Below are 20245 nucleotides of genomic sequence, written 5' to 3'. Positions count from 1 at the left end.
CTTTGACGTGCTTTCGAACTGCTAGGTTGTCAGGAGCTGGGACTGAGCAACAGGAGCTCACCCCGTCGCGGGGATTCGAACCGTTGACCTTCTGACCGGCAAGTCCTAGGCTCTGTGGTTTAACCCACAGAGCCACCCGCGTCTAATAGCATGCACAAAATGAGGGTTGGGAACCTTAGACTAGGGGCCAAATGCAGCCCTCCAGATAATCTTTCTTCCCAGGCCACACCTCTCACTAGTTCTGCTTCACACTAAGTGCTTTTGACTGGCTGCAATATTTCTTTAAACTGAAATAACGCCTCTTGATTGTTTCCATGGGGAGAAATGGAGATGTGTATGTGGAAACCTGTGATTGCTGTGTGGGTGGACTGTAGCCCACTCAAAACCACTACCCTGTCCACCTTTTTCTCAGGCTTCACCCTGGATGGCTGTCAAGAAAGAATGCAGCCTTTAGGCTGAAAAAGCTTCCCAACTCTTGCAATAACCTAAAGCAGCTTTAGAAGTGATTAGAAACCAGGGATCAAGGAAGGAAGCACAAAGCACTCGTGCCATTAACATTTGATGGAGAACATCTCCAGAACAAGTTGCATGGGCAATTGTCAGGTCTCCTTCAGGTTCCAGGTGTTCCAGATCTAGAACCAGAAAGGGGAGACATGGGTATACATCCAAATGGGCCAGAAACAGGTGTAAAGGGTGTTCAAAACAGTCAGGGATTGGGCTTCAAGGTAGCAAGAGAGGATCAAGAGGGGCACAGGCTAATGGGTTGTCAAAAACCAAGCAGGGGGCAAGATCCAGCAGAGGAGCAGCTTAGGTAGTTTGCTGCACAATCTGAGATTGTTACTTAGCTTTCAAAGTGGAAACTCAAACTCAGTATTATTATTGTTTTTGCTTATATTTTGCATATAAATATGGAATAATTTGTACTGTATAGCTATTGGAGAATTTGTATGGCATTCTGTGGTTTAAAGCAAATGCCTTGTGTTTGTTTTCTTTAAATATTAATAACATTCTTCTTTAAAGAAAAATAAGCCTAACTGTAGAATTCATGGCAGGCAAGAAGTCGGAAATTTAGATTTGCATTACCACAGTAAGGGGAAAGGACTGTTTCATTTCCCCATCACTCAGTGTTAAGAGAACTGGGAAGATAACAGTACATAAAGAATGAGTTTCTGCCTCAAGCACAGTCCTACTCTGGCTTACTGCATCCCTTCCAGCTCAGGTGTTGACAACATGTTCCCCCTCCTACATGATGAGTGTCTGATGCTGATGGTACTGTTTATATATGGCCAGATTCTTCAAGATAATAAATCAAGGTGAGCAAATAAGTCTTGCGTTTGATTCTGCACAGCAAAATTATTTTGCCCTTGGCTTTACTCTTTGATCGTATAAACAAAAGTTCAAGCTACACACATAAAGGTTTTAAAGCAGATAAACTTTTCACAGAAGTGCTCCTTTATTTTGTAATACTAGAACTGTTTAAGTTAGCTGAGGCAATTAACTATCGTATGTTTAATCTCCTGATGCAGATTATAATCCCCACCTTCATCCAAAAGCATACACTCTGTGAGCATGAAAGATTAAAAGATGTTAAGAGGCAAGTAATCTGCACTGAGAGATTTTTCAGTTGCGTATTTTCAGTATTTGGACATTCTGATGCAAAGAAAGATCAGTAAAGCAGCTCGGCTTTGATCTTTGTACATTTTGCAATTCAATGAAAGACACATGCGAAAAAGACAGGATTTTATCAGCATAAAAAACCAGCAGAGGGTGCTATTCGATACTTATTAGAACATGAATAAAAAGCAGCCGCAAGGCCTGTTTAGAATGAAAGCAACTCCAAAATGCACTCCCTCTAAAATGCAAACCACATCCTTTCAAAAGACAATCGTTCTGGCCTATGTACGGCAAGTAATACTATAATTAGATACAGTACACAAGAACAATGATGGGCAACCATTTTAAAGCAGGATTACATTAATAAGCAAGAGATGGTGAAAAGGCAATTCTAAAAATGAAAGAGTTGTGATTCTGTCATTTAGAGTTGCGTAGCTTCCCTTTACATGTTTTTCATAGCTGCAGAAACAGAGGAAACGCAGTGCTGAGGTCACATTTTCCTTTAGTTTTTAAAAGCAGCCACTAGCATTCTCAAAGGAATGTATAAACACACCATACCAAGAGCTGCACATACTTGGGGACTTCTCAAAACAAAAAAAAGCAACTGAGGAGGCCACACTCTCACAAATGAAAAATCTGAGAATTCAGAACAATGGAGCAGTAGTGAAGGGACCTGAATATACAAAAACTTCCAGAACCAGTCATTAAATTCCACCGCTCAACTAAAAAGTAAACAGATCATTATATCCCATGTGGGATGTGCAAGCAGAGAAAGGTGAAACTTAGGAGCATCATGGTGACTTCGATTAAGCCATTTACTGTCAAGAAAAACTGGACATGTTCATAACTGAATGAGCCCTGAGGACTCTTGGTCCTGCACTCTCCCCCTTCTTATGTGGCGAATCCTGACTTCTGATCCTGGTTCAGCGACAACTCAGCTTCTGCTTGCACACAGAGCAATGAATCAGCACAATTCAGTTCGTCAAAAGGAAGTATCGGAAATCAGGAACAGCCATATAAAATGACGAGAGGTGCAGGCAAAGAGGGAGCATGCAAGCACAGCTTAGAGTTACGTCTGAACAGACCCAAACACCACCCATCACCAGAATCAATCTTTGTGGACTCCTGAAATTGGGAATGTAAAGACAAATGGAGTGTGGGGTACTTTTGGCCCTTCAGGTTTTGTCCGAACTGCAACTACCATCAACCCCTGACCACTGGCTATGCTTTTAGGGCTCATGAAGTTCAGCAATATCTGGAACGCCAAAGGTTCCCTACTCATGCTTTAAAAACACATTTACCGTATTTTTCCGTGTATAAGACCTAATAAATTATGCCAAAAATAAGGGGGCATCTTATGCAGTCAAACCTCTTCTTATGTCTGCCTCCTCTTGCATCCATTTCGCCCAACATCTATGGCAAGCCCGGAAATAACCCGGAAGTTTACCGCTGTTTGCACAGGAGTGGTGATCACCGTTCACACATGTGCAGGAGCGGCAATCGCTGTTCACACATGCGCAGAAGCGGGCAATCGCCACCCATGCCTACGCACAACAGCGCCTCTCCCAGCGACCCGTTTCGACCTCTGGACAGACCTCCAGAATGGATTATGGTCGCAGGTAGAGGTTCCACTGTACAAGGATAGCGCCGAGGCCATTTTCTTAAATCTGAGTCCCCCAAAATAGGGGGAGTCTTATAGACAGAAAAATATAGTAACTCACTGTTTAGCAACAAAGTCAATGGCCTGATTTGCACACCATGGTAATCCAAACTATGGGTTAACAGGTAGATAGCATGAATGTTCAGGTTCCCAGAAAGGGGCCTGCAGCTGCCTTGCTCCTTCTCAGTCTTTTTTTTTTTTTACTCCTGCTCCATGCTGAGCTCTGGTTTGGCTTAACTTGTCAGCAGAACCCTGATGCATGGTTAAGCTCTCTCCTTAACTAACCATGAGTTGGAGCCAAGGAGCAAATTAGCTAAGAAATCTCTGGGAATCTGCATGGTGCCTAACAGTGACTTGTGAACCAGATCAATGGGACTTAGAAGTACTGTACTTAACTTTGACTTAATTAACAATGGGGCTTACTTCTGAACTCATGTATAAAACTGCACTGAATCAGTAAAGATTCAAATTAGGATTAAGATAACCTTACCAACATGGTAAATTGGTTGTGTGATACATGTTTGCTTGTGCATAAGAATTAATGCAAATAGGATGCATACATTCTATCTGGTACAAAGAATGGGAGATTTATCAAAGGGTAAGGTTTCTCCGCATTTTTCACTTAGAAAATAAGCTGTCTGTTATTAATACAGAGGAGACACTGAATGTGAAAGGTGTTCTATGAAGTACAGTCGTACCTTGGCTGTCAAACAAAATCCGTTCCGGAAGTCCGGTCGACTTCTGAAAACATTTGGCAACCAAGGCGTGGCTTCTGATTGGCTGCAGGAGCTTCCCTGCACGTAATTGGAAGCCACATCAGATGTTCGGGTTCCAAAGAACGTCCGCAAACTAGAACACTCACTTCCGGGTTGCGGTGTTTGGGAGCCTAGATGTTTAAGTCGCAAGGCGTTCAGGATCCAAAATACGGCTGTACTTAGATTTATAGCTAGAGCAGTCTTTTTAGGGACTGCTCAGCTTCCCTGCTTTTTCCTCATGAAAACAAGTATTCAGGTTCTGGCTAGGCAGACAACAAGTTTTACAACTTCTTTTTCTAAAGAAAAACTGGCAGCTTGTTTACTTCAGACTGCTTGACAGGTACTACTTTCCGAAGAGTACATGGAGTGTCTAGTATATTATTTAATGTTTTAGAAATGTTTCTAGATTCTTGTTGTCCAGTCATGCCACATTAAATGAAATGTAAATATAGTCTGAAGCTCCTGGTGTCCCTTCCTTGGAAGATGAGTTGGTTAGCTACAAGAGACAGAGTCTTCTCTGTGGCATCCTTCCCAGAGAGGCTTTTTTTATGATATCTTTTAGGTGCCAACTTAAATACTATTATTCTCTTTGGGTTTTTTCGTGAGTGACAGGCATAGTATTTTTGTAATTTTGCTGTAGCTGGCTCAATTTCTATCTTACTTTTTTTTTTTTTACAAGTTGTTAATTTAAATGGCTTTTATTGGATATCATTTTATTTTGTTGTAAGGTGTCCTAAAGGCCTTGCAGTAGAAAAGCAGCAGTTTGGGTTTTGTTACGAAGTATATCTTATGGCAACACTTAATAACACAAATCCAAATATTTTGTAGATGAAATTCAGCAAGGTTCAGAGACTCTGCCTTTTCCCGGACTGTGAAAGTATATCCTCGTAAATTTAACTACACGCACATGAGCAGTCCCTACTTGACAAAAAGGCTGTTAAGCCATGGAAACCTAAGTGCTAAAGGAAATATTTGCAGGGATAGGAACCCATAACACCCTGCCCGTTATGTGGGCTAGATCTCTCACATCCTGTTTGATTGCAACACAGACCAGTACTCCAATAAAAGCAGAAACACTTTTATCTTACCCATGTGGGAAGAAAGAAAGAGTGAACACAACATCTTCCAAGCCAGCAAATGGACTTCCCCTTATAACCAAGCCCAGAATATTGCATATATTTTAGCCGGAAGAGTTGGCCAAAAAGAAAAGTTCAGTTTTGACTGAAGGCTTATGCACACAAGCATGTCTAAAAAAGAATATTCAAAAGCTCTTCTTTTCAGAGGTCTGATGCAGAAATAATTCTGCCAATAACGTAAGCATCAAAATGAGCTAAACTTGGTGCAATATTAAGTTGGGTGGGGAGACAGCATCAGGATTGTTGTTGCTGTTGTTTAGTCATTTCCGACTCTTCGTGACCCATGGACCAGAGCACACAAGGCACTCCTGTCTTCCACTGCCTCCTGCAGTTTGGTCAAACTCATGTTGGTAGCTTCGAGAACACTGTCCAACCATCTCATCCTCTGTCGTCCCCTTCTCCTTGTGCCCTCCATCTTTCCCAACATCAGGGTCTTTTCCAGGGAGTCTTCTCTTCTCATGAGGTGGCCAAAGTATTGGAGCCTCAGCTTCACGATCTGTCCTTCCAGTGAGCACTCAGGGCTGATTTCCTTCAGAATGGAGAGGTTTGATCTTCTTGCAGTCCATGGGACTCACAAGAGTCTCCTCCAGCACCATAATTCAAAAGCATCAATTCTTCGGTGATCAGCCTTCTTTATGGTCCAGCTCTTTCTTCCATACATCACTACTGAGAAAACCATAGCTTTAACTATACTGACCTTTGTTGGCAAGGTGATGTCTCTGCTTTTTAAGATGCTGTCTAGGTTTGTCATTGCCATTGCTTTTCTCCCAAGATCAGGGTTGTAGGAACTGGAAAAGAGAGTTTAACTCCTTTTCTCCCTTCTGAAAATCCCCCAATCATCAGGACCACAGTGGGTAGAGGGGTGCAGTGAGCCCTGATGCAGCTTTCCCTCTCCCAGCTGCTACTCACATTTCTAAAAACATGCTCATGAATTGTGCCTTCTCTAGTTTGGCCTAAAAGAGCAGGAAGCAGGCATGAACTCACACACTCTTTTCCCCTCTGTATTATGAATTTCCTCCTCCTTAACAGCTGTCCACTGAAGTCTGCAAACCCATTTGAATGGCTGGTTTTAAACTATTCTACTTTAAATTATTATTCTTCAGGAAGAATTGTGTATTATGCTATAAGTGTATAAATGTAACCGTCCAACATTCTGACTTCACCCCAAAGGCACACCCCTCTATAGTCTCCCGAGACAGACGGATGCAAACAATGAACTCAGAGTGAGCAAATTAAAATACTACATAAATAAGATGGCATCTTACCCAAACTAATATAGGTTTTTAAAAGACAAACATTGTATTTAACTTGTAAAATACACAAGTTACACAAGACTCCAATGTTGTACCAGTGGATCTCCTAGAACTTGCCTTTCTCCTCCTTCCCTGACCTCCATGTCCCCAAATCTACTCCAGAGGGTCCCCCAAATCCTCTGGAGCATATTTTTGGCATGCATGAGGGTTGCAGGGGAGGAGCAGAGGAAGGGTATGTGCAGTGTAGGTGGAAGTATGTTGTGCAAATGGAATATCGCAACCAAATAATATCTCTAGTATTATTATGGCCTAAATATAACAGAGTCTGGTATACTAAAACTCATTGCTTTAAATGGGTCTAATAAGCTTACCTCTGTGCTGGATTTAGGCCAATAAAATTAAGATAAATAACACTAAGGGTGGTTTTTTTTAGAAAACCCCCCCACACAAATTAACAAGAGGTGGAGGGGGGGAATCAAATGTAATGCACTTTCTCTTCGGTGCACACATCAAAAAAGAGAGAAAGAAATAGCACAAGTTGGACTTGTCATTACTGGCAACTCAAGGGTGTTGGGATCTGATTTCATCACAGCTATAAATTCTCGTTGACAAGGCCAACTTTTCAAAAGCCAGCAGTCCCCCCCCCCCCACTAAACCACACCTAATTCAAGCGGGACACTAAAATACAGGTATTAAATGTAGTGCTTCCCTTTCATCTTGACTAGAAAAGACCACTTTTATGTTTCAAAACTACACACTTGAATTTTAATATTTTTAATATAAGTACCATTTGCAAAAGTATGCTGAAGTAGTTTGTTGGGAAATGCTGTAGAGAGAAGCACTACATGTCCAAAAGAAATAACTTTTTTATTTCTTATAATAAGTGGTTGCTTAACAGAAATCAGATAAATGAAAATCCAGGACTGTATTATGTATAGAGTAATCACTAAGAATTATGCAATCTTGTTAAACAGGGTCCTTGACACTGGCTGAAAGTGTGAACAACATGAGATAAAGACTTTCAGGAAATCCCAAGTTGTTAAGTTTTTTTAAGTCCTTAAGATACAAGAAGACTCAAATAATGTCAATAAAGAAAATTGATAGGACAAAGTAACCAGGGGAGTGAAAACATACTATTGTTAGTGCTAGCCGAAATACAATCCACCAACAGTGAAAAAAATAGATTTAAAAGGACATGAAAAATATATAAAATACTATTTTTGAAAAGTCACCTACAGTCTCTTCTATGCATCCTTTCTCCAGTTTCACAATATTTTAATATGTATTGGCTACTTCCTTTCATCAAAACGAATTTATTAATCAGGCAACAAAACAGGTTGCAGCCAAACAGAAACATATGAGCATAAATTATACATAAGAATTATACAGGGGGGAAAACATGCATAAAAAAATCAGAATCTTAGATCTTGAGGGAGGCCACATGGCCTTGTCTAAGTTGAGTTGCATTCACCGTGAATTTAGCCAGACAACAGATATTTAATCTTATCCCTATCTCGGTGGGTAGCAACCACTACTAAAGATTGCTTAAAATATTTTTGCCTGTATGCTTCCTGCCATTTGCAGAACATCAAATAGCTTATGGTATCCTCTACTCACGGGCTACTGCAGACACGAAAGTGCAGACCTCTGGGGATTTTCTTAAATCTCCCCAAATTAGACTTCATAGTCTGAAAATACGCAGAGTTGTGGGCACTTTTCAGAGAAAATGTGCATTTAGCTCAGATAAGTATTTCTCTTCCCCATGGTGTGATGATTTCAAAGCGGGGAAAGTGCTGGAAAATCTGTATAAAGTAATGGCATCCCTTCCTGTTCTGCAACAGATTTTGGAACAGTGCTTTAATATTTTGTCAGCTAAGTGGGATTTTGGTAGTGAAAAGAGCCTCTGGATCAAATCCGTATTTCCTTGATAATAGTTTATTGTTAGCTAGCTAGGTGTTTGGGGAGGATGATTGAGAGTGTTCCACCATACATTATTTTACCAGTTTATTTACCAAATATCTCCGTTTAAAAAATAAGAAGACACTCCTTGAAATGAAATATGAAATTGGCACTAATCCCGCTTCTCCCCACAGGTACGCTGTGGGCATTCCTGGTGGGAGATTCAGTAAAGCACAACTGTACTTCTTTCAGATGTTTGGACTTTGAAATGCCCCCAGATTTCTGCCCCATATATCAACCTTAGCAGCAAAAACTTTTAGAGCTGGCAGCCCAAGATTCCCCACCCTTCACTCTGGCAAATTTCAACACCTACTGCATTGAACTTTGGGCATTCAGTTTATTTTCCTGCCAATGACTGTTCCATAGGCCATTTTGGGCAAACAAACCTCCCGATAATTAAATCTATTAGACTTCTCCAAGGGATGGCTGTCTAATTGCCATTTGTTTTTATCTGTTCTCTCACCAAGCACCATTACTTTGGGCTCAGAATAGTCGACACATAACTGTTCCTTATTACTTACTTCCTTTCATTGAGAAAATTCCCCAAGGCTAGATCATTTGGAATAACCAAAACTACTTCATGTCTCTACAGATAGCACACACTTGGCAAAGTTCACCAGATACTCAGGTCCCAGGCCTGGTGGAGTCAAAGTGATGTTAGTGTACTGGAATGAGTAGCGCATAGCTGATAAAAAGGAAGGCAGTAGTCACACCTTATTTAGTAAGATATGTACACAGACATTTGCTTGTTGCTACAAACAAAAGCTTTCAGGAGGTGTTATCACAAAGTTGAATAGCCTTTTCCCTCCCTTCCTATATCATATTACATTCAGCTTAGATAATAAATGTAAATCAATTCATCTTCAGAATGAAAACAGCGTCTTGAAACCATCTGTAAAACTACAAAGGGTTCAGTCTATTGAGCAATGATGCTTTGCAGAGTTCGCATGATATCAGACCTTAAATCAGTAGGCCAAATATGACATTGAATCACCATGTTTCCCCCAAATAGCAATCAATATTTTAATGTGTAAAGGTCCTACTCTCTGACGCTGCACACATTTTGTGTAGCAGTCGCAAGTTCAATTATGTTCCCCAACTAATGGCGTGAAGGTAAGGAAGGAAACATTCAGGCAGTATCAGGTAAGCTCATCCAGACAATGGCCTGGTTCATACATCATGCTGAGCCAAATCATGGCTTAGAATGAGCATGTGGGCTCTGGGAGGGACGATTTCAGCTACGTTGCTCTTGCTTAACTGTTCTGCTGCTAAGTTGAGCAAAACCATCGCTTAGCTTAGTGTGTCACCTGGGCTCATGGTTTAGCAATACCCATACAAACCACGAGATGTAGCCAAGGTTTGTCTCATGGTTTACAGCTCACAGTTTGTTCAAAGGAGCTAAACCATGTACCTGGGTTCAGGCAGCACACCAAGCCAAGCTTTGGCTAAGCGCGGTACAGGACTACACAACAGAATGCCTGGGCAGGAGCCATGCAATTTCTTCTCCGGGGGTCAAATTCAGCCCTCCAGGTCTCTCCATCTGGCCCTCAGGAACCTCCCCAGGCTCCTCAAGTGCTTTTGCTTGGCTGGAATGTGCCCTTGAGCTATGAAAATGCCTCTTGCTTGCTTGCCAGGATGAAACATGGAAAGACATGTTTATGTACAGAAACCTCTGCCTTTTTATGTGTGTGGCCTTCTATATAAAGTAAGAATCACATCTATTGCTCCACCCACTTTGGTCTCTAATCCCACTCAACACCTGTATGCTGTTCCCCCAAAGGTTGGAAATGTGGCCAACCGTAGTTTGGCTTAGCATGATGCTGTCTCCTATTACTTAGAGGTAACCCACATAAGCCATTTGATCAGTGATACTGTGAGCAGGATATCAGGAAAACAGTTGTAGAAAATGGAGTCTAGAAGGAAATTTATCACTTGACAAAGAACTAGTCATTAACCAAGTAGTCTTTTACTCTACGAATTGAGAAATATTTTTTTTAACTTACCTGGAGATTTTTTGCTTGCTCTTGATTGCATCAAGTAGGCGTGGCGAGGCAGCAACGGTGATGATGGCAAAGACATTGAAACTCCTTTGGCCAAGTTCATTCTGTAGACATCTTCTGGTGCAGGCTGGATACCACTGGGGAAATCTGCATGGTGGCCAGATGTGGCAATTATCTGTAGTGCACTTTCTGAGCATGAATCACCTTTAAAATAAATGATAAAAAAGAGGGAAGGGGATTAAAGTTACACAGCAAATGAACAGAAAGCTGTATGAAAATACGAGAACAAACTCCATTGTATCAAGCTTTGCTGTGACAGCAATAGAGCAAAGGCTGGTTTAAGTGGCATTACAGACATTTGTTACAGAAAGGAACCACAAACAAAAAGAGGAATAATGGATTAAAAAAAGCACAAATGTTATTTTCAGTTATAATGCTACTGTGAAAAGAGCTGCTTTTGGGCAATTCTATGTGCTACATCACCTCCAGTCCTTGCCTGGTGATTTGATATGTGGCCATTTTTTTTATTTTTTATTTTAAATGGCTTTGAAAAGGGAAGCAAGCAAGTTGTCAGTCTAAGTTCCCTACTGGGAATAGGGGTCTATGGCCCAAGAATAAAATAAATAAATAAATAAATAAATAACGACCCTTTTCTGCTGGACTCCTATCTTGTTCCACTTTAGTAGCCTCTGATGGAGAGAAGGGGAAATATTTAAAGACAAAGCAGGGAGAAACAAGTGTAACTTGCTATAAAATAAAAGTTGTAGGTATTTGCTGGTCCTTTAAATAAACACCAATATTTGCTGCTTTAAAATAATCTTGTTCCCAAATAGAAAGCCCAACTTTAGGCATAAGAAGTTTTATCCAAATATATCATCTCGTATCATGTCTCCCAAAGTGGCCAAATCTGTGATCTCTCATAGAACTCAAGATGATGGAACCCTGTACCTGTACCTATTGCTGCCTACCTTCTGGCAGCTAAATGCCTCTGTGTTCCCATTATCACCAGCTACATGCACACAAACAACTCTGTTTAACAAACAGTTTATATGCTTTACATCCTGTACAGTCTGTAACAGGGAAGTCAGACAAGGAGGGAGCAGAAGTATAAACAAACAATTCTCTTAGGAGGATTACATGTTATCCTCAAATACTTCACACATAAATGCTACCAGAGTCAGGCCCTCTGCAACCTTTCTCAGGTCTTTCTCTAGAAAGAACTACTATTAAGAACTCTAAAATATCCTCATATATATGCTGAACATGATCCTGCTTGAAGAGAGGGATGTGGGGAACTGTAAATCTACATACAAAATATGCATCAACACTACAAAAACAGTTTTGAAATATATGATTGCGTTTGAAGAACATAGCCCGAATCACATAACACTGTTCACCTTTACTTAATCAGTTTATTTCTACCACTTCCTTTGATCTAAAAGCAACATGCACTGACAAATGAACATGTAATAAGATTCTGCTGTTGCAGTATGTCAAAAAAGGGTGGTTTTGAAGACTATCACCTAATTTGAGCCAGTTCACACACAAAAATATTGTTCTGTTGTTTAACAATGGTTAAGGAAACAGGAGCAGCCAATGAAATCTCCCCCAAAATCCTTCCCCTCTTTTCCCCCCTTTTGTTCGGTAGCAACAATATTAACAAGTTTAAACAAAGTTTACCAAACAAACAACTAGTTTTGTTTGAAGAAAAAAGGGGAGTAAGATAAAAGAGGTGTATGTGAGAGGTGTAACACTGAGTTTTTTAAAATGGTTTAGCCAATTATCCAAACAGAGCTGCTGGATTCATAAGAAGGTATTTGAGTAAAAACCAATGTGCTTTGACTATTTTTCAAGTATCTGATATCAATTTTGTATGAAAACTCTGAATACACAAAGTACCAAAGATAGAAGAAAACTGACTTTTCCAAGTTTGAATTTAAGTATTAAAAACTTAAAATACTTCAAAAGTTAGTATTAAAATCCTTCCCCTCTGAAGGAAATTTCATCCATTTCAAACTTCAGATTAGGACATTCCTGTTTATCACAGCAAATCAAGACAACTGCTTTTTCAGGCTTTTTCAATAAAGATCAGCCATACATTGTCCACATTTATGTAATATCTTCATAAGCTGTGATGTGAATGAGACTTTTGTCCATGGATACAGCCTCTTCTCTTCCCTGCATACAGAAACAAAATCTGGAAAACTTCAACTAACCTAGTTTCCCGTTTTGTTCAAACCAGGAAACTATGGTTACCAGGTTCAGAACATGCCAGGATCATAAACAATCTCGTAATTATAGGTTCCTTGCATGAATAAAACGGGAAAGTAGTTCCCGATTGTGGCACAACGAAGAACGGAATGAAAACAGGAGCAACACAAGAATGGAGCACATGGAAAATAAGCTTGTACATATCTCAGCTTATTAAACAAAGTTGTGATCATTAAAATAGGGCCAATAACCCTGACAGCTGTAAGCAAGCATTTTATCTTCAAAATATAAACAGTATAGCTTGGTGAGATGTATTATTCCGAAAGAAGCAATAAGCCATTAAACCTACTGCAGGTTAAACTTTCACTTCAAGTACAAGCTCAATAGACAGCCTTAGACAATCCTCCATTTCCCAACCTGAAAAAATCCTCATTAACTTCAGGACACTTGTGCTCCATGTAGGATTGTTGAACTTAACATGTAATGCATTTTGAGCATCACTGAAAAGTGCTATGTGAATATTAAGTTTATATGTGGGGTTTATATGTGATGACTATACTCATTAGAAAAAAAACCCTAAATTTGAAACATACTGGCTCACACAAATGAAAGTGGCCATCCTTTACAGAGCAATCCTATACATACTTCCTCGGATGCAAACTCCCTGAGCTTTTGATGTTTCTGGAGGTTTGTGTCCAATCCTTCCACTACAACTGCAACTGCAATTAAAACAACTGCAAAAAATATCTCACAAAAAAATTACAGGTCCAGGATTGCAGCCTGAGAAATACATCAACAATATATTCTCTAATCTAATTTATTTACTTCCTTTGTTTGATATGAATGCCTTTGTCCGCACCCAGTTTTGTCTCTGCTTGTCTGCCAGGGGATTTCCTGCAACAAATAGTCACATGCATCTGTATATGAGATGTTAAAAGAGCCTCAAAACCAGACAAAGGCATCTAAAATATGCCTTTCTCCGTATCTAAAATCACGTCCCTTGTTGCAATCCCCCTCTCTAGCAGGGGTCCAAGTGAACAGGCTATTTTCTGTCTGAATGTCATTTCTGTCAGTGACACTTTTAAATAAAGTGCTGAGAAAGAAGCTAGCTAGATTTGCAATTCTCAGGAAACAAACAGGCAGGTTTAGCCGAAGTATTTGAGAGGAAGAGGATATTTGTATGTATGTTTAATTCATTCAACATTTCTTGAATGTGGCTGTGCCTGAGTGCAGGAAGGATCCTAATCCAGTGGATGTGTCTCCTAATGATGAGGAGGGAAGAATTTTTTTAACTGATTTCCCCTTTCCCCTTGCAGGTTAGCATGCCACACTCCTCCAACAACCTGGAGAAGGTTGGCAAGGGGAATGTGGAAAGCTAGATCCAGCAAAAATTGCCTCTCCTCCTCTTCTGTTTGTGGAGACATTCAATTGAATTAAGTCCCTTGTATCTCACTCCTTAGTATTATTCCATTAGTATTCCTGTGGGAATCCCTTGCAGACAACCGCAGTGCCTGGAGACAAGTCAGTCAGGACGTGTATCCATAGCACTGACCATAGGAGGAATGACTGCTGGGAGGAGCACAGAGAGAGGAAAATGCCCCGGTGGGTCTGCAGCAGCAGAACTAGATGCCTTTATCTGCCCCAGCTGCAGCAAAACATGTCTCTCCTGTATCTGTCTCTACAGCCACCGCAATTGCTGCAACCTTCCAACAGTTTGACTTTGCCCCCAGAGGTGCACACCTCCACTGTCTCCCGAGACAGTCGGATGCTAACAAAGCATCCCGTTCAGTTCAATTCAAGAGACTGATCAGGTTGCTTAGCACCAGCAGTGCTAGAGGGTCACAATATTTTATGGGTAAAACTAGATATAAGTTAATTCATTCATTAAAACAAAACAAAACCTGTTCCTTGTAGGCAACGAGAAACATGCAGAATGTTTTTATATTTGCTTTGACCTCCACTCCAAACACACACCCAGTTTCAGCCATGACACTGCTACTGCAATGATGGGGAAGGGCTGCACAACGCTGGACCCGGGTTCAACCCTCAACCCTTTGGCACTAGAGAACATCTGGAACATTAAAAAGCTTACGAAGAGAGCAGCTGAGCAAAGGTGAATGGAGGCCAGCAGGTATGACACAAAGGGGTGTTGCGTGTATTCCAAGCATTAAAAGCACCAGTGTTTGTACAGTATAACTTTCTAACTAAAACATCGTTGACATGGGTTGTGAAAACCCTAGCAACGATACCAACACTTTCACGTTACAAGTAGCCATATCAGTACAGTCGTACCTCTACTTACGTATTCCTCTGGATACGGAATCTTAGGGTTATGGCCATGGCAACCCCGGAAGTGCATACTTCCGGGTTTCGCCACACGCGCATGCGCAGAAGCACTCTGCACACGTGCACAGAAGCGCACCACTATTAGCTTTATTTTCGGGGTGTGAACGGACCCCCGGAACAAATTAAGTTCGTATCCGGAGGGTCCACTGTATACTGCTTACTTGCCTGAAAGGGGAAAAAATACCTTAATGCAAGTTGGGTCCCGTCCCACCTTTGGCAGGAAATACATATGACTGGTCTTAAAATATGCCAAAATTTTAGCCAAAATTGCTGATTAAAGTAGTCTCTCTCCAAGATCAGTTTTTTAATGGTTTAGCAGCAGGGGTAGCTAGTCGCTTTTTTCTTTTCCTTCCTTTTGCTCAAGGGCTGCATTTGGGTGGGGCCACCCAAGAGACTCATACGGGTGCAGGCACAAAAGCCAACAGCCTTGACTCAAGGCCCATGCAGATCAGGTGAGGAGGGAGGGTTATAATGCTCTTTCTGATGCACTAGTGACAACAGATGCTGAAATATTAGGTGTAATACAAATTCATTTAGCAACAATATAGTTTTTCAAATTTGCAGGTTGCTCCATCTGCTTATTCTGCCTTAACTATCTTACTAACACCCCTCCAAAATACAATAATACTCTTGGAAGGGCTACCAACACAGGACTACCACCCCATTCTCCATTCATAAAATGATTAATCTGATGGCTGTGGTGTGAGCAATTTGCATCCCTAACAACAGTGCTGACCTCCACCCATTGCAACATAGTGTATACAGTGGTACCTTGGGTTACAGATGCTTCAGGTTACAGACGCTTCAGGTTACAGACTCCGCTAACCCAGAAATAGTACCTTGGGTTAAGAACTTTGCTTCAGGATGAGAACAGAAATTGCATGGCGGCGCAGCGGCAGGCCCCATTAGCTAAAGTGGTACCCCAGGTTAAGAACAGTTTCAGGTTAAGAACGGACCTCCAGAATGAATTAAGTTCTTAACCCGAGGTACCACTGTATTTTTGTTTTCGTTTTGCTGCTGCTACAAAAACCAGAGGTGTCTTGGAAGGCCAGGAAAAAAATGGGGGGGGGGCTATATCAGGCTCCCAAAATGGTAGTTAGCCACCCCTAATTTCAGCACATTTAATAATTTAGTTGCACATAAAAAAGCTGCAACTGAGGAGTATTTTCCTGTCGTTCAGTGTTATATGACCCTTCTGAACCAATAATGAAGTGTCAGCAGTAGTCATAACAACTACCCTGGATGACTGGTTTAAACAAACAAAGCAGTATTTTCTGCAGGTTTTGCAACTTCTTCTCTGTGGCTATACTCAAATTTTAATTCTACCCCACACGGTATTTAGAGGATTGCTTCCTTTCAAACTGGAAAAAAAGGACACAGCAACTGGCAGTTAACACCCAGTTGTAGTTTGGAAGCTATAGCTCAAGAGAATATTAGTTTAACAACGTTATGTTTTTCAGGTTTACTGTTCAGAAGATAGAGGCAGTGTTTGAATTATTGACATGACAAAAGCTAATAATAGTTTCCCCCTCTTTCCCCCTAAACAGGCAATTCTATTAATATTCAGAATACTGGGTTTGGTTTGGTTTTTGTCCTCCCAGCAAATCTCTCCAGAGTGTCCCATGTGACTGCATGAACCATACCACTGCCAACAGAAGTTGTCCCCTTTATTTTCTTGTTTTAATGCCTTTGTTTTCAACAGTTTCTCCAATAAAGGATATTGCCAAATGAAATTAAGACATTTTTTGCTTTGTGTGTCCATCTTTTGATTCTGAGTTTTGTTAGGGTTGACAGATTCCCAAAAGTGAAAATCTGGACAAAGTTCTTTAGCCTTTTTCCGGTCAAAGTTGTTGAGCTTTTGGTATTTTTCTTTGATTTTTAAAGATTTTAAAAATAGCCCAACTTGCCATACCTTGCCAGGTTTTCCCAGACATTTTGCCGATTCAGCAAAAATCCGCCCAGACACCATTTTTCTTAGCGATTCCAAGGCGTGTTTGGGAAAACCCGGACGTATGATAGTCCTTGTTTTGTGCTACTGTCTGTCTTACTGCAACTAGGAGGACGTCTTGGGAGTCCAAGTAAAAATTTTATATACAGTCATACCTCATGTTGCGTCCACTCCAGGTTACGTGTTTTTGTGTTGCGTCCTGTGGCAACCTGGAAGTACCGGAACAGGACGGGTTACTTCCGGGTTTTGCCGCTCGCGCATGCAGAGAGGCGCTAAATCATGCCGCGTGTGTGCGCTGACACGGCGCTTCAGCTTGTGTCAGTTCCGTGTTACAGGCGGGTCTCCGGAACGGATCCTGTCTGTAACACGAGGTTCCAGTTTATCTGGGGAAATCTTTCAAGTCTGCCCAACCCTGCTCTGGAGGAACAAGACTACATGATACCCACTGAACTGTTCATTACCAATATACAAGTAAACTTGTTTCATAAAGCTATTATCTATATACACATTTACCTATATACAAGCTTTTACAAATCTCCCAATGTCATTTCAACAATTTAACAGCTATATTCTCTACTTAATGGTATGACTATTTTCCACCTAGTCATTCTGACACGCTGGCACCCTAGTTGCAAAATTGAACAGTTCCAAAATACAGACTTGCTTTCATTTATGCTAGATTAAACATACTGCCTTCAGAAGTACTTGAGGGCTGATTTCGAAAAATTCTGCAGGAAAAACACTTATGCCCACATGGAGATGGCAGTATTGAATCAGTAGCTCACGTGCTGTTAGCTTGTACTCTTTAGAAAGATTTGAGGAGTGAAGTTATTACCCCTCTACTACTATCCATACCAGGTCGCTCAACCATTGCTACTGTGTCTTTTCTTCTAGCAAATCAGGATAATCAGGTGACTGTAAAAACTGCAAATAAATAAATAAATAAATAAATAGCAGAGGAAATTAGAAAAAGATCTATTATTTGATTATTGATGTAAACCTCTAGAATCTCCCAATGTATTTTGTATAGCTAAGCCTTTAGTTCTATCTTCAGTACATTTTATTTTATTGCTATGGCTAGTGATTGGTGCAAATAAAGATTTTCCTGATCTTCTACTTAATTTTTGTTTATACCTGAAAGTATTTCAGATCAATCACTTACTATCTGGCACAGAGTCCCATTAACCTAATAGATAAGTGGTGTTAAATGTATTAACACAGAGATTGCTTTATAAGAAGCATGCATAATAACAACCTGCTCAAGCAGTCAAAGGCTTTGGTAGCTATAAAATAAACAGCAAGAGTTGATGTCTGAATTATCTACACATACTCTGAAGTATTATGAATTCAGTTAATGCAAAATGAGTAACCAAGATACACCAACCAAGAGGCAAAAAAATTAAGCCCAGTATAATTATTGCAACTAAGCCAGAGTGAGCCTTGGCACAGACTGTCCACTTGTATCACTTTTATCTCCTGTCAGTTAACATGCAAAAGTAGAGCAACTCTTCCACTTCTACTTTTAATTAAGCCACAATGCCCCATTATATAAAACTTGGCATCCATGATGTGTTTTAAATTTAGCTGAGGGATGGCGAACCTGTGGCCCTCCAGATGTTGTTGGACTGCTGCCTTGGTCACATATAAAGGGCTTCAGGTTCCACATCCCTATTTTATTTGATAAAACAAACTATCTAGGAGTTAAAATAACCCACAGTTACCAGAATTCATATGTAACAGGAAACTGTGGCTTAGTCAAAAGTGAAGCTGTGACTCTTTCTTTTGCATGCATGAAGGGATAGGAAGGGGAACACACAAACCTGGGGCTCATCTGGACCACTGTTTAGTGACAATTGTCTAAACTATGTCTCAGAGTTTCATAACATAAGTCAACAACCTGAGGCGCTGAAACCAAGAGTGAATGTCAAATTATGATTTAATATGCTATAGGAATTCATTTTAAGTGATAGTGATCTGTTAATACTCACATGTATTAAGAAATGTATTAATAAATTAAGAAGTTTATTGATCATAACCATTAGTAATAGAGATGACTAGAAACAGAAAATAACAATTTAAGAGAGAACTAGAAGCCTGATTTAGCTATTATTGATCCACTGAATAAATACAGCTCTCCCACAACTGACCATACACTGAAATACATATTTGTTGTATTTTATGTACACACTTATTCAGTCAATTATTTATCTGTAACAAAGTAATTATTAAGTGCCTAACATACTGAAAATCCATTTGAATATTTGCAAATATAAATTTTCATATAACTCCTTTATGCTACAATATTCTATAAAAACCACTGACCTATAAATCTGATAAAACACCACCTTTCAATCCTGGAGCACCTTGATATTCCAGCAATATCAAATAAACTCCATGCAATCTTGCTTTCTGTTAACTTCTGATTTTCTATACTTTCACCATTTCATCTCTGGCATCCAGCATAACCAGTGATGGCTCTAAAGAAGGGACATGTCTTGAAAATGTAACTGAATTCCCAATGGCAAATCGGATGCAGCTAAAGGGCTTAATCAGATTAACATCTTTTAAAGAGAGGCAGTATAATGATACTACAAATAATTATTCTGTAAGACATACAAGCTTGAAAACAGAACTCAAATCCCGTATCTAATCCATCAATTGAAAAAGGGATAAGCAACATGAGAAACTTTTAGAGCCTCTGTAGTATATGAAAATCAAACATGATGAAGACGACAGCTTAAAATTCACCACTGTATACAAAACCTGAATGCTGCTCTCAAGTTAAGGACATAAAAAAAAATGTTCGGGAACACACAACTTGGAATGCAAAGACTACATAATTCTACGATTCCAGTTCTTCTAACCTTCGAAGTGGGAATCCAATTTACAGTAATGCACACAATGTCCAACCTATATAGTTTCCATGATAAGAATCTATACAAGAGCATTATGTGCTCAAGATAAAATAAGATGGAAGGAGCCTAAGAGCAATATGAAACTGGGACACAGCAGCCATGAAGTTAAAGCAGACAGATGTATTTGTGAAGCTTGTGGATTCAAGTTTTACTTCAGTTATCTACCTCTGCCCCACATAGCTACGAAGTGGAGGGGAAGGAAAGATACAAAACAGTTGGGCAAGAGAAGTTAGCTACTTTGCCTTCATCTGCATGTCACTTCGAATAACAGTTAAACTTAACTATGGTTTAAAAGCTGAATGCAGTAACAAATCAAATCATGGCTTAACTGCAAGCAGCAACGAAAGCAAAACACCCATGATTTTAGCAGTGTGTACTAGCACAATGCAGTGTCACCTGCAAAGCACCGGCTACAAATTACTTTCTGGGCCCAATTCAAAGTGCTGAT

General features: G+C 40.2%; 1 protein-coding gene across 3 annotated transcripts in view; it reads right to left on the bottom strand.

Annotated features, from left to right (window-relative positions):
- TANC1 (tetratricopeptide repeat, ankyrin repeat and coiled-coil containing 1) overlaps nt 1-20245 on the bottom strand; it is a 143522-nt gene that overhangs the window by 57697 nt on the left and 65580 nt on the right. For all 3 annotated transcript variants that reach the window (XM_081187312.1, XM_081187311.1, XM_081187313.1), the window contains exon 3: nt 10381-10581. In XM_081187312.1, the coding sequence (XP_081043438.1) occupies nt 10381-10581 (201 nt within the window). The remainder of the gene's footprint in view (nt 1-10380; nt 10582-20245) is intronic.

Source organism: Podarcis bocagei, assembly GCF_964188305.1.
Source record: "Podarcis bocagei genome assembly, chromosome: 1".
Lineage (NCBI taxonomy): Eukaryota > Metazoa > Chordata > Lepidosauria > Squamata > Lacertidae > Podarcis > Podarcis bocagei.
The sequence above is the reverse complement of the archived record's forward strand: the minus strand, read 5'-3'. Positions and strand labels throughout refer to the sequence as shown.